The following is a 27,424-nucleotide window of genomic DNA, read 5'->3' as shown; positions in this document are numbered from 1 at the left end:
AGGAACTGGCTGGATATGAGCAAATTTCCAAGCAGAAGGAAAAATACCTTTGGAATAAGAAAGTGAAAAAAGGCAGCGAAGAACAGGAGTAAGTTCAGGAGCACAGGTTTTGAGAAGAAGTGGAGAAATACCATCGGGACCTGGAGCTTTCTTAGTATCAAGATTCGTCAAAATCCTTCTGACATCCTTATTACGGAAGACCACAGGATGCATTGAACGGAGTGTGTTGGGAATGGTGGGAGGTGTTTTACTAAGATCATTAATACATGAATTGGAATAAAAATGGGATGCTAGCAGGTCACCTTTATCCTTGGCTGAAGTGACAACAGAACCATCTGGCTTGGACGAAGGTGGGAGCAGAGATGGGCAAAAGTTGCGGCCAGTAGCTTTGGCGAGAGACCAGAATGCTCGGCTACAATTAGGGCAAGAAGCAAGTTTTCTACTCCTAGCCTGTTCAAACTCTAATTTGGACTGATTAATAACTGCTTTACAATTGTTGCAGACTTTGGTGTAGGCAGAAAATGAAACTGAAGAATTAGAAACAAGCCAATTACAATATGCAATGTTCTTCTCTTGAACAGCCTTAGCAAATTTATAGGAAAACCAAGGTTTAGATAAAGGACGAGATTTTAAAGTGGAGTGTGGGATAAAGGATTCCATTCCTGCAAGAATAATTTCACTGACACGATCTGAGCAAACGTTGACATCAGAAGTTTTGAAACAGTAATCGGACCAAGGAAAAGAAGAAAAGAAATCTCGAGTGTCATCCTATTTTGTATTCTTGTAAAGCCGAACAATATGAGGTTGGGAATAGCTATGAGATAAAGGCTCCATTGGAGAAGAGACAATCACCAAGTTGTGATCTGAGGTACCTGAAGGACCTCTCACTTCGACTGTGTACTTAGAAAGGTTGTGGCCGTCTCTGTAGCCAGGTGGGCAGGAGCAGCAGTGCGTAGCACACGCTTCTTGATTAGACCGTAGTTCGATCCCATGACCACCAAATACGGAGGATGCGGAAAAGTCAGGGAATGACCACCGCATATCCCCGGAGCAATATGGCCTTAGTTGCTAATGCTCCTAAAAACCAAATGCTCCTAAAAGGAAAGCCCAGTTTCAAGTTTTATATGGTCAGTTCGTTTTGTGATTTTAAGCACGTGTGTTGATTTTTCCCCTCCTTCAGCATATGATATGAAATCCAATGCACAAAAAATCAAAATGATGTTGCTGATGCATAGAAAATAAAATTTTAAAATGTGGTTACCATCCGAGGTCTGCATTTAGTAAAGTCGTATTCTTGAGATAACTGGTGAAAAGAAAAGCATGAATTGAAAAGAAATATCCTTATTAAAAAGAACATATCCTCATTTTCCTTTTTCAGATTATTATCCAACAACTTTTGGGAGATGGGAAATCAAGTAACAAAAAGTAGTGGAAAAAGGCTGCTGAAGAAAAAACTTCAGACATGTGTTGTAGCTTAAGTGGGGCAACTGTTAAACATTAGCTCAACTCTGTTGTGGTACTCTGTAAACATACTTACATAACTCTGTAAAATGGTTGGAAATACGCATAGTATTATTTTTGTGCAGTTTAGTTTTTCCAGCCACTTTGCTTCCAGAAAGCAGCGATGACCAAAGATGAAACTATTGTACATCTCTAGGGTGGCTCCTCAATATTAGTTCAACTCTGCCACCATGTTGCTGTGTAATGAAACAGAACACTGTTAAAATCTCAGGAATGAATTCAGTGTTATATTTTTGCAATGTGTGTGTGTGTGTTGTTTTAGTTGTTTCTGGCCACTTTGCTAAGAAGCAGCAGTCACCGAGAAGGTGACTGCTGCTTCCCAGTACCCATTCATGCCTTGACTATACAGGGTGTCTCAAAAATATTGGTACAAACGTTTAGGGGAGGTAGGTAACATCTAAAGGAATGTGAATCGCATAGGAACCCATAACCGGAAATGTCACGGGAAAGTAGTAGCAGCGGCACAAGAAGCAGAAATGACACAAGACAGTAATTAGTGGCAAACATTTATTTGACATAATATTAACAATGGAGTACGAGATGGATGCATTTCATGATGTTACAACAGATGCTCGAAGATTCCACCATGAGACGCGATGCATGCATGTCACCAACGCAGCATGGATTGGCGGACACGGTCGAACACACCTGGAGTTTCTTTGACAGTAGCAGCAGCGCAGACGAATCTCGCCACGAGATCCATTTCCATCTCCACAGGCGATTCATACACGATAGATTTGAGGGCCCCCCACAGAAAGAAATCAAGGCTCGATAAATCAGGTGAGCATGAGGGCCAGACAACAGGTCCACCATGGCCAATCCATCGACGCCCAAAACACCTGTTCAAATGGTCATGAACACACCTTCCATTATGGGCAGGCACCCCGTCATGTTGAAACCAAATGTTGCATCTCACATTTGCTGGAACATTGTCAAGTAACCCTGGTAGAACTTGTTCAAGAAATATCCGATATTTAGCAGAGTTCATGCGGGATGGTAACAGGTATGGGCCAACTAAGCAGTCACCGACCATACCTGCCCACACATTTATTGCAAAGTGAAGTTGGCGCCTCCGTAGCCAGGTGGGAAGGAGCAGCAGTGCGTAGCACACACTTCTTGATTAGACCGGGATTCGAGCCCATCACCACCAAATACGGAGGATGCGGAAAGGTCAAGGGAATGACCACCGCATATTCCCGGAGCAATTATGGCCTTAGTTGCTAATGCTCCTAAAAACCAAATAACAAACAATTTATTGCGAAGTGATGTTGTGCCGCATGGGCCCTCTGCTAATCCATACACTAGGTGCATGTCTGCCAGCTCACAGTTCGTATATCGATGCATGCTCTTCGTGCGGCGACTACTGCTTGAATGAGTAAACCAGAAATTTTCCCTCTCACGAACTGATGAACAGCGCTGTGTACCGACTTACGGTGACGTTTCCGGTTATGGGTTCCTATGCAATTCACATTCCTTTAGATGTTACCTACCTCCCCTAAACGTTTGTACTAATATTTTTGAGACACCCTGTATATGTTCCTTCCATAGAGGCAGGATAGATGTGCACATAATGACATGAGATGGTGGGTTTCATGAAACACATGGGTCTCAAGAAACATGCCCTCATGGGTAGCACGGTTGGTAGGATCACCGTCCTCCCCACACTGAGTGAAAGAGACCTGAGTTCAAGTCCCATTGATGGTGGGAGGAATATTTGTTGACCTTTTCACAATGTAGCTAAGTTAGTTGGTCTCAGGCAAGGGTAGCATGGTGTTCTATCCTGGAAAATCAGATTTTTCATCCAGCATACAGAAAATTGTCCCCAGACTGCATGCAATTTACAGACAACATACACAGAGAAGTATGACCTTGATGTTCCTAAACCCTACAACAACTCAAGGAACACTAAAAGAATTCCATAAATCAAAGGAGTCCACTTCATTGGACTCCCTTTGGTTTGTGGAAATCAAAGGAGTCCAGCAAAGCAGTTGCACAACTTACAGCAGCCAACGAACACAGACTCTCACAGTTTCATATGTGTCAAACCATAAGACCAAAGAAAAATAAAAAAAAGAAGAAAGAGAAAATGCATTGTGTTATAAGTATATATAACACAAAGTTATCTGATAGCAAACAAGTTCAGTGCTAGTAATGCTGGAATAGCAAAGTCTAGTAGATAAAAGATGCTGTGCTAGGTTGAATTGGCCTTAAAGTATAGCATAGAATTAGCAGAGGAGGAGATATGTCCAAACGAAAAGATGATTCATTATTTTGTAGATCATACTGTTTGAGCTGGCAGGAGCTGCAGGGATCAAATTTCAGCAACAGTTATAAACAAGTTTGGTAAAGTTCTGTATGGCTGAAAAATTTTCTGGATTTGACACTAATTCACTTTCACATCCAGAAGACAGATTAGAGAATTGACAAATTTCCGGCCAGTGCAAAAAAAGCCTGTGGCTGTTTTACATTATATGGCTATTACTAAAATCAGTATAATGGAAACATACATAAAAAGCAATGCTTTCCACACTGATGCAGTGCCATTATTTATGTGACTACCTACTTAATTTAGGGTGTAGTGCACTGAAAGACAACACTTAACATATTGATCCATAAATATGTTTACAGCCATATGAGAATTCACGTTGTTTGTGGTGGAGAATTTGTCATAAATCAGTACAAACCTATGGCATGCATGATAATTTGGGTGGGTTTGTATTCTACTCAGAGGCGCCTCCGTAGCCAGATGGAAAGGAGCAGCAGTGCGTAGCACACGCTTCTTGATTAGATCGGGGTTCGAGCCCATCACCACCAAATACGGTGGATGCGGAGAGGTCAGGGAATGACCACCGTATATCCCCGGATCAATATGGCCTTAGTTGCTAATGCTCCTAAAAACCAAAACAACAAACAACATTCCACTCAGATTATTGCACCAGCATTCTTGATTCATTACACAGATTGACCCAGAATTTCTTGCCATTGCCTTGTACATAAGGATAATCACCTCCTTTTTCCTTGTCTTGCTATTCCTGTATATCATTGACAGAACCCACTCATGAGCTATCCTATCAGCCTGTGTGCACTGCTCAGAGAATTTCATGTCTGACTGTATTTCAGGTCTTTCTCATTCTCAACTACCATGAGCGTATTACCACCCAATTAGTATATTATTCTGAGATTACTTATACCCGTATGCAGCACCTTGCATTTTGTCATTGTTAAACCTCAATTGTCACTTCTCAGCCCATCTGCCTAATTTTTTAAAATCTTGTTGCATTAGCATACCCTGATTACTGTCATTAACCTTCCTACCAACCTTTTTTATCATGTGCAAAGAAAGATATTAAGTTTACTATGCCTTTATCAATAATTGTTAATAAATATTAAACACAGTAATGGGCCCAAGACTGATGATCCAATAAGAGCAGTGCCCATATATAATCATCTGCCTTCTGCCATTCAACCATCACTTTATCCATAGCAGTAACTTGGCCCCATACCACACTGCTTTAGTGAAATCTAAGTGTATGATGTCAAAATAATTTTTTTCATCCAGTTCCTTTGTTACTGCATCGTATACAGGCCCCCGTAGCCGAGTGGTCAGGAGCGGGAGTGCACTAGCACACGCTCTTTGAGTAGACTGGGGTTCAAGCCCCTGAATGCTGAATACGGTCGATCTGCCAACCCACACTGGACCAGTGTGGCAGATTATGGTCCATTTCCCTCAGCATTAATTGTTGAGGAGGCTTTCATCCTGAAGTGGGTTGATAATGGCTGCACTTTACTTTTTTTTACCTTTTTAGTAGCCAGTCAGATTTGTCAGACGAGATTTCCTCTTAAATCTGTGCGATTTCTGTAAAACTGCATTCTTGTTGAGATGGCCCTGCATTCATTTCATTTTTTATCGAACAGAAGTTACCTTTTGATTCCCCTTTGTAAATAGTGGAGATATTTGTGCATCTCTAATCAATGGAAACTTCCCAGAATCAAAGGATGCTCCTATAATTATAGCTGAAGGTTTGCTTACCTCTTTTGTTGCTTCTTTTAATATAATCGGATAGATCCTATTGGCTGCAGCTGCCTTCTTTATATTTGACTTCAATTTCTATTTCACTTTCCTCTTATTTATCACAAAATCATTCAGCTACTAGTTAGAATTTGATATATATCTGGCATCCCATCCCTAAAAATTTATTCACATGTGAATTCAGATGCAAAATATTTATTTAGTTTGTCAGTACAGGATCATCAACAGTTATGCCATTCATATCCAGGTGGACCAATGTGATATATAACATAAGGAAAGAAATCTTTGCTACTTCTCTTTGCATTCTTACCCAGAGACTTTTGAGTTCTCATAATCTGTTTGAGCTTGCCTAGTTTATATTCATAGATTTCTCTGTCTCCTGATAATCCCCAGGGGCTCACATCTGGTGAGTATGGGCTTGACACACCCAGAGTCCTGAGCTGGATATCATCATTCTTCTCTTTCTTGGTGATTCCCTTCTACTTTTGACTCTCTCTCTCTCTCAGGGAAACTCGGGGAATTTTTTTTTTTTTTTTTTGGCTGGTGTAACATAAGCCTCAGTCTTCTTGAACCATGTAGCTAATAATAATAATAATCTATAAGCATCCCATGTATTTTTTTTTTCTGCCTCTAGTCACATCAGTTCATCTGACATCCATTTAAATCTAAACCTTGAACAGTGTTTCTTAGTTGGTATCAAAAGCTTAATAGCTTCAATTATTACTTCCCTGAATCCTCCCCATTTAGAATTTGCAGTTGTTAACATCATTAGTTGGTCTCACTGAAAAGAATTTAAAAACTGCCTACCAATGCAGTCACCTTTATGAAAACAAAATCCCCTCCCCTTTACCTTTGACAGTTATGTCTTTAAGTAGATCCCACATTAACCCTGATTACTGCCCGCTACCGGTAACTTTATCTAGAGATTCCTAATGCAAGAAACTGACTGCTGAAATCAGATTGAGTGTTTCTTTCTCTTGTTGACTCTCTATCATGCTGACAAAAAAAATTCATCCCATAAATCCAGAAAAGTTCTGCTATTATATGAATAACCAACCTGCAAGTTCTAGTTAATATTTGGAAACTTAAAATCCCCATTATAAGACATTCTGAATTATTGGCCCATTCTATTTGTCTGTATAGCTGTTCATTATACTTATCACAGGCATTTATCTCATAATCTACTAATTTTGGTTTTTTTTGTTTTCCCTGTGCTTCTTTCCCCAAGAAGTTGATGAAGTGTTGAAATCAATGAAGAATGGAAAATGCCCCCGACCATGACCTGGTGGAGATGTTGAAGAGTGTCTGGTCTGTAAGGCCCCAACTCGCCCAAAACCTTCTAAATATATAATTACAAGGTGAATGCTTCCTGAAAACCTGTAAAAATATGAACCTTAAAATCCTGTTAAAGAATCCAGATAAACCAGAACAATCACATGCCTCATACAGACCTATAACCCAAAATAGGGAAAGTACTCGAGAAAATAACTGCTACTAGATTTAAAACAGCATAAACAGGTAAGGGACTAGGATACCTCAATCAGTTTGACTTTACAAAGGGAAGATCCACTATAGATGCCATCAGGATGGTAGTGGACATGCATGGCCCCAACTGCAAATACCAAATACATCCTTGGCCTCTTTGTGGACTTCAAAGGGGCCTTTGTCACCCTTTGGTGGCAAAGCATCCTGGAGAGTTTCAGGGAGGCTGGGGTCTCTGTCCAGATTTATGGATTAATTACTGGCTACTTCAAGGATAGGTCCCTCGCTGTAACCTCAAGGACCTGCACAGTCACTAGGCTGGTCACCAGAGGCTGTCCTCAGGGATCTGTTCTAGGCCCTCTCTGCTGGAATGTGGCCTTTGACGAGTGGCTGAAGGTGAAGCAAAAAATTGTCATCAAAGTAGCCTATGCGGCTGATCTGGCCATCCTGCTTCTCGGCAGCACAAGGAGGAATTGGAGTACCTTGCGAAAGATATCTTGGACCACCTTTCCTTCTGGTGCTATATTCCCAAAACAGAGCAAGTGCTACTTAGAGGAATTCTAAACAGACTGCCAACAATCAAAGTCAGTGATCAGGCCATCAAGATGGAGACCACATATAAATATGTCGGCATTTTGCTGGACAACAAGTTGAGCTTCATCCCACACACCAAGTATATAGTAAAATAGATTAAACAGGTTACAGGAAAACTAATCAGGATCAAGCCTTCGACCCTCAGACTGTATTATGAATGCATCTTCATCCCCATTGCTTGTTACCGTGCAGGTGCCTGGGACCACAGAATCACCAACAGCCTTGTGAAGAAACACCTACTGCAGGTCCAAAGATTTTTCCTACTTGCAAACTCGAGAGCCTGCAGAACAGTGTCCACAGTTGCACTCCTTGTCATCTGCGGCAAGCTGCCAATCCAAAGAAGGAAGAGTCTCTCCACAAGAAACAGAGACTATGCAATAAATCTGAACATATCAACTAAAAAAGCAACAAGAGAATAACCCAAGAAATGATGGCCTCTTCAAATGCGGGCGAAGAATCCTTACTACTGTAAACACAACCCAGACGTAGATGGACACTGATTTGGACACTCGCCAACAATGACAAAGACCAAAGCCCGACGCCAGGTTGAAGAATCCGGATCAGAACCAAAGGGTTCCACTGTCCTAACTACTTTTCTCAAGGGGTGCCATCCCCTTGAGAAAAGTAGTTAGGACAGTGGAACCATTCCCTGCTGCCTAAAACTTTACCCCTCCCTTCCCTGAAACATGACTTCTTCCACCACTGACATACAGTCTTCCTTTCACTTTCATTTTTTTTTGGAGGGGGCCCAGGGGAGGCTCCTCTCCGGAGGAAACTTTTCCTGGGTGTATTGTCACTGCAATGTGGACTCTGGTGTACCTCCACATGGCAAAGTATGGAAGGCAGGCAGCAGTGAATAAACTCATATGCCCCATGCTGTCTGCAAAGATGCCAGGAGCTGGCAAACAACACTCAACAGAACAAACACCCCAACCTACACACTCACACTGCCAGCATCAGCACATGCTTCATACAGATGCTACAATGGCTAATGGGGGAAACCCCAGAGACCACTATGAAACATGAACACATTTTGTGCTTCTTTCTCTACACTTCCTGCCCACCATATTCATGTTCCACATCCCCTTTGTCTGAGTGGCACTGCATATTCAATGTCGTTACAATGTCATGAATTTACATAAATAGTGGTTTTCACACAGAGAAAGAATGAGAGAGACTGTTAAGTAATTCGCAGTACTTGGAAACCAGAAATCTGTTTATTAACTTAATTGAACCATTAAAATGGTTAAATAAGCTAAACACTGAGCTTTGTTTTATTTTCTGACCTAATACGTATTATCTTTCAGTTGTGTGTGTGTGTTTTTTTTTGTCAATTTTCAGCAGTATTTTGAAGAATGTTTTAGTTGTGCCTATTTTAAAATTAGGATATTCGTTGGTTGAGGTACACCTTGATTAACACAAACTGCTTTTGTTATAATTTAGTGTGCTGAATAATTTACAGTAGGAATAATATTCAAGTTGTTGGAAAAACTTAATTATTGAATGAATTAAATTGAAATTGAATGAAACCTCAATTTAAGTATTTACATGGTGAGAAGCATTCCATTTTAACTTTAATTTAGAGTGAAACCCTAACATCACCTTTTGAAGTCAGATATGTTTTAAAGCTTTACTCAAATTATTTTTATATACTGACACTATATGTATTTGCTATTTTACTTTTAGGACATATATAAAAGTAGAAATGAATTAAGACTAGATGATTTAGAGGAACTACGACCAAAAGATCCAAAGTTGTTAAATATGCAAGATAATGATGTTAATATGGAATCACCAGTAGAGTGCAATTCAAACATTGATTCTGATACAGAACTGGAAACTTCAAACATGGATAGTGTTTCTGAGGATCGTGTATTTAGTGATTTTGGAACAAGAGGAAAGACTAGAGAAGTGGGTGTTTCTTGTGGTGTTTCTAAGGAAATTATTCAGTATAATGATAAGTGTGTCATGGTTGGATCAACAGGTATAGCTGCCCTGAAAGCAGAATATGGAGGCAGCTTCATAAATTGTGAAATTATTCAAGATGTGGGATACTCAAGCGAGAGTTCAACACAGCTTTCTAATGAAGAAAAGTCTGATTATCACAGGGTATATAGCTTTAGTCCCGATCATTTCACTACACCTCATATACAAGAATACAGAGAGGAGTGCACAGTTTTGGAATCTAAAAAAACTGCTAATAACACCAATTTAGATGAATTACATCAAGTTACACCAGTTTCAGAGCCATTTGATGAGTGGAAACTCAACTTAGACTATGAACCATTAGAACCTTTACAACATAAGAGCTCTTTCGCTACATCAACATCAAAATTTTATCAAATGACATCTGTTGATCTTGAAAACGGAGAGGAAAATGAATTAAATGATAGCAGAGATATTCAGAATCAGTTTGAGAAGTCAGTGGAAACTACCAATCATTCATCTGGTTTTCATCTTACTGTAGAACAAACAAGTGAGATTCAGATCAGTCATAACAGTGTTTATGAGAATAGAAACAGTAATGTTTTATCTGTTTGTGATAAAAGTTACCTAAGTTGTTCAAATACTGATATAATACAACCTTTCTCATCTACACCATTACATTCAAACATCTGTAATTTGGATAAAAAAGTACTTGATTCTGTTATGGAACAAACTGAAATTTCAGAAAATTTATACCAAGAAGAACAAGAAGAAAAGAAAGTTTTAAGAGTTGAACGTGTAAAAGAGTGGCTGGAGGACTGCCAATCAGTAGATAGTGAACAAGAATTTGGCAATGAAGGAAACAAACAAATAGCCTCAGCTGAAGAAAAAGTTGATAGTTCATGTGATGCCAGTGGAGAATATACTAGTAATGACTCAGACAGCGATTTGTCAGAGAGTTCCGAAGAGCTGAACAAAAGTGTTGTATTGAACCGATCTGTGGAGACTGTTGTGCAGTTTGGGAATACTGATGGCACTGTTCATAATGGGTGGATAGACAACACTGACCTTTTAATGAGTGCCAAAAGAAGAGTTAAGAATTATAAAGCAAAAAGTAGACCTTGGAGTTTTATTGAACAACGTCAGATTCATCCCACACCATCTCAGCGGTCAGTTTCAGAAAGTGCATTAAACAATCTTTCAAGCAATTTTTTTATTCATCCTAAAATGAAAATCCCAAGGTAAGATAATTTGATGTATTAACTTGTTTTTGATAATATACATGAAAATTTAGTTAATTATTTATGTTTAATGATACAGACAAGGTGTGGCAATAAAGTTCCTAAAAAGAACACAAAGCGAAGAGGGTCAAAAATAGTTTTATTATTTTTATTCAAAGTAAGCACCACCTAATTGAATGCACTTATTACATCATTCTAAAAGTTTCTGAAATGAGTCAGCAAAGGCATTCAAAGACATGACGTTCAGTTTGGCAGTAAACATTTTTTTTAGATCTTCGACATCCTGAAATCTTTCCTTTGAGGGCAGTTTTCACCTTGAGAAAGAGGAAGAAGTCTGCTGGTGCTACATCTGGGTAGTGTAGACGGTTGATCCATGCAGTGCCATGTTTCATCTGAAATGTCTTCACAACAAGAGTGAAATGGGTTGGGACATTGTCATGCAGCAAGAACATGCTGCATTTCTCTCAAAATTGCAGCCTTGCCTGGGAAATGTGTTTCAATAGTCCTAGCACCTTTATGTAGAATGCACCTCCCCCCCCCCCCGCTGCAGGTACAAATTTCTTGTGAATCACACACTGTTTTTTGAAAACATGATCAGTATTGTCTTGATCCTGGACTTCTATAAACAAAACCTTTTGGGCCTAGGTGATGATTTTGAAGTCCACTGCATGCTGTGATGCTTTGTCTCTGGGTCATACTGAAAAACCCAATACTCCTCTCCAGTGAATATACAGTCGATAAAATTAGAATTTCTTAACAATTTGGGTGAAGTCTTTGCTTGATGATAGTCTTTATTGTTTCTGCTCATCCCTGAGGTTGTGCAGCACATATTTTGCACAGACCTATCTTTTCCTTACATCTTCATGCAGAATTTCACAAATCATTGCCATATTCATATCCAACTCACCAGCCATCATTCTGAGGGTAAAACAATGATCTCTTGCCACAATTTCCCAGACTTTTTCAGCTCTGTCCTCATTTTGAGAGGTTGACAGATGCCTACTTCGTAAGTCATCGCGAAAATCCTTGCCTCTGACTGATATATTACTCAAACATACTGGTATAACTTAATGTTTCATCACCATAAACAGTTTTAACATTTTGCATTTATGTTGCAGAGTTTCCCAGAGTTTAAAACAAAATTTGATATTTGTTTGTTGCTCTATTTCAAGATCGTGACACAGAACATTAATGCTACTAACAAAAGTGGTTGTTACTTGCAACCTGTGAGCCTATTGGACAATCTCTGTACCACCATCTGTTGGAGGAAGTTTGAACTACAATATACCACCTCTGTTTATTTCACACTAATCGAACATGAATGCAACAGCGCTGGTCTGGGAACTTTATTGCCATACCCTGTATGTGTAAAATTAGGGCCAATATCAAATCAGTATATGTGCTGAAGATAATGGTACATGCTGGTATTGCAAGCATGGGAGATGCCTAAGACAATGATACATGATTTTTGATATTTTTAATATTTTGTAAGCTGATAAAACTCTTATAAAGCACATTGAAATGAAACTTCAAGCCAGTACTGTAGTGCAATTTTAAACTCCTCTGTTTTTTTCTTAGGATTTATAAAAAATGCTTTAGAATTTTAGTGAGAAAAGACAATCATTGCTCTTTTAAATAATCAGTGTCAGCTAGATGTTTTATTTTTGGATGGTGCAGTCTGTGTTTATGGGTTTCTTCAGTCAGCTCAGTCGGGGAAAGCAGTGGCTTTTGCTGGTATTATTGTGTATTTATTTTCAGAAATATAGTATAATCACCATATATCAGTAGCATCTAACTTTTTTTTTTATTATTTTTTTTTTTTTTTTTGCAAAATCAGATAAAATGCTGAAAGTTTTGATCTTTTATGCACATTTCAAAATAGGATTTTATATTTACAATTTAATTTTTTACATTTAATTATTATGCTATGTAACAAAAAAAGTTTGGTTCTTATTTAACTGCTTCATATATTTATTTTTTATTGAATCCAATGGGTTTTTTCTTTGGTTTTCATTATTTTGGCAGCAATTGTAGGTTTCACATTTTTGCAACATTCAATATGCATTACGTTAGTGCTCCTATATAGCAATATACTGTATAAGAACCTGAAATATTTGTATAACGATGTTTTTTTTTTTTTTTTTTTTTGCAGTTTTCTGTGGCTACCAATTGAAGATTTAAGTTATGCTCAGGCTTATTCTGCTATGTTTGTGGATATTATGTAGTCCAAAGCAGGAGAAGCATAACATCATTGGTGGCATCAAGTTTTGCAGTGTATATGAATCCCGTTTTGGAATGCCTATGGATTATCAAGGTCATTTCTGCTGTGGTAAAGGTTAGAGGTATGGATTCATGGTCGTCATAAGTGTATTCCTTTTGCCATACCTAGAATTTGGGGAGATTCCATAAATCATAATGATGACTGGTACTTTTGTATGGTGAACATAACAAAGTTCAAAAAGTTTGCAGATTGGAAAGCTGTACTGTATCCAACATACCATGTTCTACTGCTCCAGTGCTACACAAGAATGACCTGCAAATTCACAATCCACCTTACAGAGAGGAATCTTCAGAATTTGTTGTTGAATCCAGTGAAGAGCATGGGATTATATCTCAGAAGCCTTTTCAAGTAAAATCCACATTTTGCTAACCAGCAAGAATTGGATGACTTAGTGAGAGACTTGGGGTACAATTATTGCAAAGCTCTTGCATCTTGTATAAAGAGTAAAATCTATTCAATCCCAGCTGCAATGCTTATGCATAAAAAGATATTTTGTTTAAGCACATTTTTATAACTGATAAAGAATTCCTGTTCTATTGTTTTGAGGTGCCTCTGTAGCCAGGTGGGCAGGAGCGGCAGTGTGTAGCATACACTTCTTGATTAGACTGGGGTTCGAGCCCATGGCCACCAAATACGGAGGATGCAGAATCAGGAAATGACCACCGGATATCTCCGGAGCAATATGGCCTTAGTTGCTAATGCTCCTAAAAACAAAATAACAACATCAACAACTATTGTTTTGATTTGGTTAATCTTTATAAAGAAATTGATATTTATCACAATCCAGAAATGACATCTTTTTATAGACAGTTCAAGTAAAAGTTTGAGAGCTGTTTTGCTTCACTATGACAACATACATCCATCAGTTCCTTCTGTGTACTATATATTAAAGAAGACTATGGAAATGTGAAGTATATGTTAGAGAAGATCAAGTATGACCAGTATAAATGGGACACCTCTGTGGGCTTCAAGATGCTGGGGTTCTTTCTGGGTTTACAAGGTGGTTTCAGTAAGTTCCCTTGCTTTCTCTGATTCTACTACAGCACTACAGGAGATGAGAATGAGCAGCCAAAATTGAGTTGCTGACTGACATGCATGCATGCATGTGTGCGCGCACGTGCGCACACACACACACACACACACACACAGTGCAATAAACTGTATCTTGGTTTTTCCAAGAAACAGTCTTGTTTCTTTCACTCCATATCAAGCTGACACTGGTCAAACAATTTGTTAAAGTATTAAATCCTCATGATACCTCATGATTCACCATAAAGTTTTGCTTTATGGTGAATAGCTTTTTTTTGGTAACATTTAGAGTGAAAATTATAAAGAACTGTTTGACAAGTTGATTGAAAAAATGGGATCCAGTTTGTTAGTAAAGCTGCATTACTTGCATTCTTACCTCGATTTTTTTCAGACGAAATTCGAGTGGTTATTGAAAAGATTCTGCAGGAATATATAAGCAATGGAGAAAAGGCACCAAGGAAGGTTGAATAGAGCTTTGCTGTGATGGGCAGGACACTTGATAGAAAAGATACTAGACCAGCTAAATCTAACATTGCTGAACACTGGTCATGACACTTACACTCACCTTACCACGAGATCTATGTCAGCAATTGACTTATCTATTTGTTCCCCCAATTATTATCAATTATAGATTGGACAGTTTTAAATGATTTGCACAATAATTGACCATTTCCTAATAATATGCAGAATTCAAACAATGTAGATGCCATGCCCTGATTCAGGTAAAATAGAAATTCTCCAAAGCAGATTGGGAAAGTATTATTCTGCCTCCATCTCCTTTGATAACCAGTTGATAAGACAAGGGTCTATTGATGATGTCACTGAGCACATTACTAAGCAAATAGTGTCATCAGCTTCTGAAGCAATGCCACAGTCTTCTACTTTCAAACACAGAAACCTTAAACACTCATGGAACGACACTTGTACCATAGCAAAAAAGGAAAGAAATAAAGCCTGGAACCTGTTTGGTAAGTTTCCAACCACAACAAACTAGTTCAATTTAAAAGACTTAAAGCAAAAACACTACAAATTAGAAGAAAAGCAGAAAAAGAATCATGGATACAGTTCGTCTCCTCTCTCAATATCCTTTGAAGAATTTTTTTCCAGAGGATACTAGCAGTAACCTTTGAAGAAATTTTTTCCAGAATTATCTGGAAAAAAATTCTTCAATTAAGTGGTAAATATCTACTGGTTTCTGCTTCAATCTTAAACCAAGAATGGACAGGAAATATCTTCTCCGCAAGAAATAGCTATCGTGCTTTAAGAGACTTTCTCTGAAATATCTGCCACTTCAGCTTATAATGCTTCCTTTCTCCAAATCAAAGCCTTAGCAGAAAGATACAAGAATTTCCAAACTACACAGTCTCTTGCTTACAATCAACCTTTTTATCTATTTGAACTTCAAACAGCATTGAATAGCTCACCCAATAGCACTGCTGGAGGTGACAGAATCTTTTATATAATGCTGAAGCATCTAAAAAAATACAGCTTTTTAACCAGATCTTTCTTGAAGGTACATTCCCTCTTCCTGGCACCACTCCATTATTTTAGCCTTTTCTAAAACAGGAAACCCCCACAAAATTACCAACCAATCTCCCTCACAAGTTGCCTAAGTAAAACTCTAGAAAGGATGATACACAGGCAACTTACATAGGTTGTTGAAACAGAAAAGCTGATGAACAACAATCAGTTTAGATTCTGACAAAATAGAACCAATTTGGATCTCATGGTGAAAGCAAAGAGTAATATCCGTAATGCTTATGTGAAAAATGACATCTTGTAATGGTAAATTTGGATATTGAAAAGGCTTTTGATACACCCTGGAGGTATGGCATGTTGCAAAAACTTTATTCCTTAGGATTGCAAGGACATTTACCAAAATTCATTCAAAATTTTCTTCAACACAGAACCCTTTATGTCTGTTATCAAACAGTGCTTTCTCTTATCTATACTCAGGAAGAAGGCATTACACAAGGATCAATACTTATTGCTACTCTTTTTTTCACTTTGGCTGAACACCATAGCCCACATTCCCAATACTGTAGAACTAAATATGTATGTCGATGATCTTACTATATCTTGCAGTTCACAAAATATTCATACCATTGAAAGACGGCTACAGCTATCGATAACTAAACTAGAAAAATGGACACTGCAGAATGGATATCGTATGTCAGAACAAAAAAAAGTTGCAATTCATGTCTGCAAAAAATGCAAGATGCATCCAGAACCAGAACTTTGGCTAAAGAATCATTTGATTTCTCTCACCAGTAACCTTCATTTCTTAGGTTAATGTTACACACCAAACTCAACTTTATCCCACATATAGCATACCTCAGAATTGTTTGCTTGAAGAAACTTAACTTGTTCAGATCCATTTCTGCCATGATGTGGGATGCTGATAGATACACTCTTCTACATCTATACTGCACCTTTACCAGGTCTCATCTAGATTATGGTGCTATTATCTATGACTCAGCTAGGAAAAATGCAGTAACTCGATACCATCCAACATAGTACCCTTCGCACTGCTCTAGGAGGATTTTGAACATCCCCTGTCCAAAGTCTTTATTTAGAGGTATATAAAGACCTGGGAACTTGGAAGTCACAAATGAACAACAAATTGCTCCAAATCAAACAGGAACCAGCATTATGGAATTCTAGCTTCAGGCAAAACAGACAGGAAGAGGTTGTACTAGCAAGATTATGTATAGGGCATACACGTGAACCTCCACTTCACACATTAGAAGGAAAATGCTGCTGCTCAATTATGCAGTCAAAATTCAGTCTCCCAACCCATCCTCTTCGACCATTGCTTTTCAACCCTGAATGGACCGCATTCTACAACAGCAAACTGGCTGAAACCCACTGGTATTCGACTAAAAGATTTATTGCATACCTGTAACTTTCAATTTGACAATAGTCTTCAAACGACTGATGTACCTGATCCACCCTGGTCTGTAAATCTCTCTCTGTGATACCTATTTTCAGCAATGGGGAAAAAGCTCTCTGGAAAATGAAAGTATTAAACAACTACATAAAGGCCACGCTCTCAACAATGCTCTTACCTGCCTAATAAAACAGATAACTCGAAAACACACTCTTCTGTTGGTGCCGTGGCTGTCTTTTCTTCTTTACAGTTTACGTATCACTACTGGTTGAATGTAGTAATTATACTGTAGAATTATACACCATAAAAGTAGCCTTAGAGAATATTAACACTTTCCACGATGCTAGCACTGTAATAGAACATCTAGAAGGAAAGGGATGAATCAGATTGGACCTCTTAACATAGATGGGTTGACTATTGATGATCATGCTCAGGTAACTGATAAACTGAATGAGTATTTTGCATTTAGATTCACACATGAGGAGTTATTCAATGAGGGGAATGCCAGAAGTTTATCAAACTCAACAGGGAGCTAAGTGATTTTTTTAATAACTGAGGGCAGAGTGGAGAAGGAATCGTTGAAGTTAAACATAAGGAAGGCACCTGGGGTGGATGTGATCTATCCAGTTATATTAAAGAAGGCAGCAAAGGAAGTAAGCAAACCCTTAGCCATAATTATGAGAGCTTCCTTGGACTCAAGGGAGGTCCCCATGGACTGGAGGTGTGCAAATGTATCACCAATTCACAAAGGTGACACAAGGAAATATAGACCTGTTAGATTAGCATTAGCATTAGTAGAGGCATATGATGCAAGAAAGCAAGCTTATTCAGCATCAGCCAAAAAAAAAAAAAAAAAACACACCACTCCCATTTCACCCCTCCGTTCGCTCGAAATACCTGTCCAGTTCAGCCTTAAATTTGTTTAGGCTATCAACTTCAACAACAAGTGATGGAAGTCGGTTCCACCAACCAACCACCCGCTGGCCAAAGGCAAATTTCCGCACATCTATCCGACATCCGTCCTTCCTCAATTTGAATTTATGCCCTCTGAGCTGATTATTCTGAGCAAGATGAAGAATCCCATTGGCATTGAGCATGCTCAAACCATTCAAAGCCTTATACACCTCTATCAGATCACCTCGCCGGTGCCTAGTCTCCAGACTCTGTAATTTGCAAAACTTAAGCCTTTCTTCGTAAGAGCAACCCTTTGTTCCATTCACTAATCTTATTGCCCTTCTCTGTACCCGTTCCAGCAGCTCTACATCCTTCTTGAAATGAGACCTCCAGACCTGTATACAGTACTCAAGATGTGGCCTAACCATTGCCTTATACAAGGGAATAATCACCTCCTTATCCCTGCTAGAAAAATTCCTGTATATCATTGACAAGACACCATGAGCTACTCTTGCAGCTCATCTGCACTGCTCAGAGAACTTCATATCTGCCTGCACAATTACCCCCAGGTCCTTTTCATTCTCCACCACTGTCAGTGTAGTACCGCAGAGTTGATACGTTGCTCTGGGGTTACTGTTTCCCATATGTAGTACTTTATATTTGTCAATGTTAAACTTCATTTGCCACCTCTCAGCCCATCTGTTCAACCTTTCCAGATCCTGTTGCAGCAGCATAGCGTCAGTGGTTTCCTTAACAACCCTGCCAACCTTTGTATCATCTGCAAACTTGGACATTAAACTTGATATCCCATCATCAATATCATTCATAAACACCGAAAACAACAACGGACCCAACACTGAACCCTGAGGAACTCCACTAATAACATTAGTCCACATTGAGCAGTGTCCATTGATTACCACTCTCTGTCTTCTGCCACTCAACCATCCCCTTATCCATAGCAGCAATTTGCCTCCAATGCCACACTGCTCCAATCTGTGCAGCAGTCTTCCATGTGCAACAGTATCAAAAGCCTTTCTAAGATCCAAATATATAATATCAAAGTTATTCCCTGCATCCAGTTCTTTTGTGACTACATCATAGTATCCAATCAAATTGGTCAGGCAAGACCTGCCCTTAACAAAACCATGCTGTGTCTGAGCTATAACTGAATTCTTGTCTAGATGATCCTGCAGTGCTTCTTTAACCAGTGCCTCCATTAATTTACCTGGAACAGAAGTTAAACTAACAGGTCTATAATTACTTGTGTCAGCCTTTGATCCTCCTTTGTGAATTGGGGTTACATTTGCACATCTCCAGTCTATGGGTACCTCCCCTGAGTCCAAAGAAGCTCTCATAATTATGGCTAGGGGTTTGCTTACTTCCTTTGCTGCCTCCTTTAATATAACTGGATAGATCCCATCCACCCCGGGTGCCTTTTTTATGTTTATCCTCAACAATCTCTCCTCCACTTTCCTCTCAGTTATTACAAAATCATCCAGCTCACTGCCAATGTTTACTTTACCTACATCATTCTCCTTCCTGAATAACTCCTCATGCGTGAATGTAGATGCAAAATACTCGTTTAGATTGTTAGCCACCTGAGCAGGATCCTCAACTGTTGAACCATCAATATCCAGTGGACCAATCTGATTCATCCCTTTCCTTCTTGAGTTTAAATAGGTAAAGAACTCTTTTCTGTTTTTCTTTGCATCCTTTGCCAAGGATTTTTCGTAGTCTGCCTTTGCCTGCCTAATCTCCTTTGTGACTTGGTTACAGACCAACTTATATCTATCATAGGCTTCCATGTCACCCATTAATTTGTATGTATCCCATGCATTTTTCTTCTCTGCCACATGTCTCATTAGTTCATCTGACAACGATTTAGGCCTAAACCTTGAACAATATTTCTTAGTTGGTATGTAAAGCCTGGTAGCCTCCAAGATTAGTTCCTTGAATGCTTCCCATTTTGAGTTTGCTGTTGGTAACATCATCAGTTGGTCCCACTGTATAGAATTTAAATACTGTCTCAGACCATCATAGTCACCTTTACGAAAACAAAAACCCTTCCCTTTACCTCTGATGGTAGTTACCTCCTTGAGTAAATCCCACTTCAACACACTGTGATCACTGCCACCTAGTGGTTCATTTATCTGCAGATTCTTAATGCATGAAGAATCACTACTGATAATCAGATCAAGAGTATTGCTCCCTCTTGTTGCCTCACGAACATGCTGATGTAGAAAACAATCATCCAATAAATCCACAAAAGCCTTGCTAGTGTGCGAGTGACCAACCCACAAATTCCAGTCAATATATGTGGGAAATTAAAATCCCCCATTATAAGACTCTCTGATTTACTGGCCCACTCTATTTCCCTGTACAATATCTTATTATACTCATCAGAGTCATTAGGCCTATAGCACACTCCTACTCTCAATTTTGATTTCCCTATGCTTATGTCACACCAAACTGACTCGACACTGCCCTGTCCATCAATGTCGACTGGCTTCACTTCCTTGGACTTTATGTGTTTCTTAACTAATAGCATAACCCCTCCTCCCCTCCTGTCCTGTCTATCCTTTCTATACACATTGTATTCCCCAAATTCCAGTTCCGCATTCCTTATATCTGTGTGACACCACGTCTCTGATATCCCAACAATATCTGCCTTTGATGTTTTGAGCAATACCTCAAATTCATCAAATTTATTTACCAAACTCCTAGCATTGGTGTACACGCAGGTATACATGCACCTGTTTCTATTCTTGGCTACCCTAACACAACCCACGTGTTTACTTGTACCGCAGTGACTCCCAGCAGTCTCTGAAATATCCTGCATCTTGTTTTTCAGGCTTCTGCTCATTTCAATAGAAGCAGTGCAAGAATCACTTCCACCTCTGCCAGTGGCTACTGTTAATCTATTAGTCCTTGTATCCCCCCCCAACTAGCAGTTTTCCGACCCACCTAACTCTGCCTCGACAGCATCAGCAAAAATTCTTGCATCCTTTCTATTTAAGTGTATGCCATCCCTGTAGAAGCAATCTCTCCTGTTAACAAGTACAGTCCAGGCTGAAAAAAATTCTACCCCTTGAGCCTTGCACAATCCCTCCAGGGCCGAATTGATCGACAAGGCTCTCATCATATACTCCCTCCTATCGTGTCTGGGCAGAATTGCAGACACTTTCAAATTCAACCCTAATTCACGGCTTTTTTTCAACAGTGACCTGTACTTGCTAAGTAATTCCGCCGGTCTCATACTCTTAATATCATTAGTGCCAACGTGTACAACTATATCACCTTTTGTGCCCTTAAAAGATGATATCCGCTCTACAACGTTTAACTTGTGTTCCGGGGAAAATAATGGAGTCACTGGTTAAAGAAGCATTGCAGGATCATCTAGATAAGACTGCAGTAATAGTTAAGACACAGCATGGGTTTGTTAAAGGGAGGTATTGTCTGACCACTTTGATTGGATACTACGATTGGATACGAAAATGAAACTGAAATTTTGATATCATATACTTGGATTTCAGGAAAGTTTTTGATACTGTTGCACATGGAAGGCTGCTGTACAAATTGGAGAGGTATGGCATTAAGGGTAAGTTGCTACAATGGATAAAGGGATGGTTGAGTAGGAAACGACAGAGAGGTAGTAATCAATGAACACTACTCTGTGGACAAATGTTATTAGTGGAGTTCCCCAGGGTTTGGTGCTGGGCCCATTGTTGCTTAGTGTATTCATCAATGATATTGATGAAGGTATATCGGTATTAATGTCCAAGTTTGCAGATGATACAAAGGTTGGCAGGGTTGTTAACAACAGTAAAGACAGTATGCTACTCCAATTGGATCTAGATAAGTTGGGCAAATTTGCTGAGAAGTGGCTGTTGAAGTTTAACATTGACAAATGCAAAGTACTGCGTATGGGTAGCAATAACCCAAGAGAAATGTACCAACTGTGTGGTACTACACTCAGGGAAGTGGAAAGTGAAAAAGACCTGGGGGGTAATTGTGCAGTCAAATATGAAGTTTGCTGAGCAGTGCAGATGGGCTCTACCAGGGCAGATCATGGAGTCTTGTCAATGATGTATAGGAATTTTGCTAATTTAGGGACAGGGCAATGGTCAGGCCACATCTAGAGTACTGTGTACAGGTCTGGAAGCCTCATTTTAGGAAGGATGTAGAGTTGCTAGAATGAGTACAAAGAAGGGGAACAAAGGGGTGCTCTTACCAAGAAATTCTTAAGTTCTGCAAATTGCAGCACCTTGAGAGTAGGCATCTGCGAGGTGATCTGATTGAGGTGTATAAGGCCTTGAATGGGTTGAGCAAGCTGAATGCTGATGGGATTCTTCCTCTTGCTCAGTTTAAGAAACTGAGGGGGCATAGATTCAAATTGAGGAACAACAGTTGTAGAATGGATGTGCAGAAGTTTGCCTTTAGCCAGTGGGTGGTGGATTGGTAGAATAGACTTCCATCTTTTGTTGTGGAAGTTGATAGCTTAAATAAATTTAAGGCTGAGCTGGACAGGCATGTGGAACGAATGGAGGGGTGAAATGGGGGAGTTTTTTTTTTTTTGGCTGATGCTGCATAAGCTTGCTTTGTTGCATCGTATGCCACTACTAATGCTAATGCACCAATTCCATGAGTGCAGTGTTTGCACTGGGCAATCAATTTTCAATGTTGCCTCTCATCTTAAACCATCTATGAAGTAAAAGTCATTCAGTAAAATTTTGCTGGATACCAGGGCATTCTGGTATCACAGGTAAAAATAAAAGATAAACGGCAGCCATTATCAACCCACTGCAGAATGGAAGCCTCCTCAACAATTCATGCTGAAGGAAATGGACCATAATCTGTCACGCTGGTCCAGTGCTGGTTGGTAGATCGACCATATTTAGCAATCAGGGGCTTGAACCCCGGTCGACTCAATGAGCATGTGCTACTGCACTCCCGCTCCTGACCACTCGGCTATGGAGGCCATCACAGTTAATGAGAGAGCAAATCAGGCAACCAAACAGTACAACACCAACAAATTACCAAGTGCCATATATAGATTATTTTTATTATTATTTTATTATTATTATTATTTTTATATATTATTATTATTTGAAGTGCATAAAAAAGTCTGTACATTTCAGTAGTCCAAAACCTGGAAGTCACAAATGAACACCAAATTGCTCGAAATCAAACAGGAACCAGCATTATTGAATTCTAGCTTCAGGAAAAAACAGACAGGAAGAGGTTGTATTAGCAAGATTATGTAGAGGGCATACACACCCAACTCATATCTATCTTCTCATTGGGGATGACCCTCCTCTATGCATGCATTGTTCAAAAACATATACTCCTACATTGTATGCAATATGCTCATATCAAGAAAAAGTACTCTTCATTCACTGTCACAACTTCAAGAACCTTTATTACTTGCCAATATTATTGGAAATAAAATGAATTTAAATGAACTGCTTGCCTTTCTTAAGCAAATAGAGATATACGATTTCCTCTGATGCCATATTGGTCCGATTTATTTTATAAAATCATATAATAAGAATAAGCACATTTTGGCCTCAATTGCCCTTGTGCCCTAAAACATTAACATTAATACCAATCCTTTCTCTTACTTTTCTGAACTTTCTGATCGCTGAGAGTATCTGACCAAAATACCAGCAGAGGTTCTGGAACATGATGCTTATTAACAAAAGTAATAGTTGCATTGTAATAGTGTACTAATTTTTAGTTAATGCTTAATATTATTTTTTTATTGTTATTGTTATTATTATTTTTTTTTGTAATATAAATTGTTTGTGCTGAATATATATGTAAACTGCAACATAAGTAAATTTTGGGTCACTATCACAGCAGAGAAGTTTGGGAGAAGGGGCTATAGCCCCTTCTCCCAAACTCCAAACAGCCCCTGGAGATGGTGCTCCATTGCATCGGAAAACAGCTCAAGGAAATTGTCACATTAAGAATACCCCTAAATGTTCTTAAAATATAATGGGACATCACTGTGGAAAAAAAGATCAAAAACAAAAAGGTGTTTCTATTTTTAACTCTTAAAGCATTCAAATTTCTTCATTAATTACATAGTTTAATTATACATTCTTTCATTAGATAAGTGTGTTTTTTAATAATTTTGATAAATAAAATTACAAATACAGGCAGTTCTCGCTTTACGAGTTCTCAGGTTTAGGAGTTTTTTTTCACAAGTATCAAGTATCAACAAAATCGAAAATATGAACGTTAATTGCAAAGAATGAATGTTAAACATTCATAAATACTGGATTTTAAACCACGTGCGTAGCTATACAATACAGTGTACCCCACTTTATGATATTAATCCGTTCCAGAGACACCATCGTATCGTTAAAATATTGTAATGTGAACCCAATAAAACATTGTTTTTTGGTAATTCGTTTCAAGATCGCGGAAGTTGAAATTTTCGCTGTATAACTAAGCTATTTATCTCTCTAAAATGTTATTTTTAAGGTCACGAGCGTGCCCTTATAAATGACCATATAAAAGGTCGTGAGCATGGTTTGTAAATTGTACAGTATTAGTTACTAATTCAAATCATTAAAATGCACTACACTTTCATCGTTATCATATGTTCTTTTATAAACAATTTTAAACACCTTTATGATATTTTTCTAAAGCACATTTCTGGATGTCACCATTGTTTTTATAAAAACAATAAAAACAATTTGCACTTTCCAGTTTATTGGGCTTTTTTGTTACTGCAAACAATTATAAACGGGTAGTAAACTCGATCTTCTTGCATTTGTGAAAATACCGATAGTTGGAATTGTGTGGGTTTTTACATTATTATGGTGAAATGTTTCCCCTAAATCTTCAATCATATAAAAACATAAATTTTCAGCATCTTCTCTTCATTCCTTTTTTTTTTTTAAAGCTTCGTAAACTTGTTACTCCACGCGAATCGTGTTAGTTGCAATTTGTGTGTGCCATTAAAAAATGCTTATGCTTGCAATCGTGAAATTTATAATTAAAAGAGAAGATTATCTTGGAAACAAATTCCTCTTGAAACATCCCTGAAGAAGACGATTCCTTGTGCAACAAACCAACGAGTGCTGAGCCAATAATGAGTGATCAACGTGTGTGCATTTAATCAATGATGATGAAGAATAAACATTCTTTGACATTTTAAGTCATAAATAATTTCTCTATTATTATAATTTGCTTGATTTTACAGGCTACGTTTTAATTTCGTTGGATAAATCAATCATTGTTTAAACATAAACTTTTTTTTTTTTTTTTTGATTTGTTAGTTGTTGGCACATCGGCTTCTGTGGCCATATTGCACCTCCCAAGGTTTTTGCAGTACTTTGATCCAAGCCCAAGGCAGGAATCGAACCCGCGACCTTTGGGTTGCCGGGCAGTTACTTTACCCACTCGGCTAGCCCGGTCGGCAAACATAAACTAATTAGCTAACTAATTTCATTGTTGAGAATGTAACCCCTACTTTTAACCTTATGTCTATGTGAAATAAATTCCCGCTTTACGAGTTTTCGCTTTACGAGCGTGCACTAGGTACAGATTAACTCGTAAAGTCGAGATCTACCTGTACACATTTCATTTTATTTTATCATTTTGTGTAATTTTAATTTTCACTAATTCAAGTTTGTTGGGATCCAATTTACATTAGATTATCAAGGGTCTACCATATTACCATTTTTTATAAAAGATTAGATTCTAGCTACCTGAGCATCTCAGCATACACACTAACGTAGAGTGTGTCATAATGGTCACCACATAATTGTCTTGTACTAACTGCACAATAAATATGATATTATCACTGGAAAGCATTTATATTAGCATTAGTAGAGGCATATGATGCAAGAAAGCAAGCTTATACAGCATCAGCCAAAAATAAAAACCATCCTTCCCATTTCACTGATCCATTCGTTCAAAATGTTTGTCTAGTTCTGCCTTGAATTTATTTAAGCTATCAACTTCCACAACAGCAGATGGAAGTTTGTTCCAGCAATCAACTACCCACTGGCTAAAGGCAAATTTCCACACATCTATTCGACAACTGTCTTTCCGCAATTTCAGTTTATGCCCCCTCGGGTTTGTAATCTGAGCAAGAGGGAGAATCCCATCAGCATTGAGCCTGCTCAATATATTCAAGGCCTTATACACCTCAATCAGATCGCCTCACAGTAGCCTAGTCTCCAGACACTGCAATTTTCAGAACTTAAAGCCTTTCTTGTAAGAGCATCCATTTGTTCCCCTCGCCATCCTTGTTGCCCTTTGCTATACTCGTTCTAGCAACTCTACATCCTTCCTAAAATGAGGCTTCCAGACCTGTGAGCAGTACTCAAGGTGTGACCTGACCATTGCCTTACACAAGGGGATAATCACCTCCTTATCTCTGCTTGCAAAATTCCTATATGTCATTGATAAGATCCCATGACCTACTCTGGCAGCCCATCTGCACTGCCCAGAAAACTTTATATCTGACGGCACAATTACCCCCAGGTCTCTTTCATTCTCCACTACCCGAGTGTAACTCCACCCAGTTGGTACATTTCTCAAGGGTTACTGTTACCCATATGTAATACTTTCCATTTGTCAATGTTAAACTTCAGTTGCCACTTGTCAACCTCTCTGCTCAACTTTCTAGATCCTGTTGCCGTAGCGTACTATCATTAGTGTCATTGACAACCCTGCCAACCTTTGTATTGTCTGTAAACTTAGACATTAAGCTTGATATACCTTCATCAATATCATTAATAAATACAGAAAATAACAATGGACCCAACACTGAACCCTGGGGGACTCCACTAATAACATTACTCCATAAAGAGCAATGTCCATTGATTACCACTCTCTGTCTTCTCCCACTCAACCATACCTTTAGCCACAGCAGCAATTTGCCCTTAATGCCATACTGCTCCAATTTGTACAGTAGTCCTCCTTATGCAACAGTATCAAAAGCTTTCCTAAGATCCAAGTATATGATATCAAAATTATTTTATGCATCGAGTTCCTTTGTGACTACATCATAGTATCCAATCAAATTCGTCAGACAAGACTTCCCCTTAATAAACTCATGCTGTGTGTGAATTATTACTGCTGTCTTGTCTAGATGATCCTGCAATGCTTCTTTAACTATTGACTCCATTATTTTCCCTGGAACAGAAGTCAAACTAACAGGTCTGTAATTACTCATGTCACCCTTTGATCCCTCTTTGTGAAATGGAGATGCATTTGCACATCTCCAGTGCATGGGGACTTACCCTGAGTCCAAGGATGCTCTCATAATTATGGCTAAGGGTTTACTTACTTCCTTTGCCACCTCCTTTAATATAGCTGGATAGACCCACCCAGTTGCCTTTCTTGTGTTTGACTACAACGATTTCTTCTCCACTTTGCTCTCAGTTATTACAAAATCATTTAACTCCTTGTTAAAGTTTGATAAACATCTGGCCCTCTCCTTGAATAACTCCTCATGTGTGAATGTAGATGCAAAATACTCATTTAGTTTGGCAGCTATCTGAGAATGATCATCA

At 38.7% G+C, this 27,424-nt stretch overlaps 1 protein-coding gene across 1 annotated transcript in view; it reads left to right on the top strand.

The window, feature by feature from the left end:
* The window catches only part of LOC150088471 (uncharacterized), a 410,148-nt gene that overhangs the window by 176,738 nt on the left and 205,986 nt on the right, over window positions 1-27,424 (top strand). The window contains exon 3 of the mRNA XM_090369533.1: window positions 9,314-10,794. Coding sequence (XP_090225659.1) covers window positions 9,392-10,794 — 1,403 coding nt within the window. The 5' untranslated portion in view covers window positions 9,314-9,391. The remainder of the gene's footprint in view (window positions 1-9,313; window positions 10,795-27,424) is intronic.

Source organism: Mastigoproctus giganteus, chromosome 3 (assembly GCF_048544385.1).
Source record: "Mastigoproctus giganteus isolate SK-2022 chromosome 3, ASM4854438v1, whole genome shotgun sequence".
Taxonomy (NCBI): Eukaryota; Metazoa; Arthropoda; class Arachnida; order Uropygi; family Thelyphonidae; genus Mastigoproctus; species Mastigoproctus giganteus.
The sequence above is the reverse complement of the archived record's forward strand: the minus strand, read 5'-3'. Positions and strand labels throughout refer to the sequence as shown.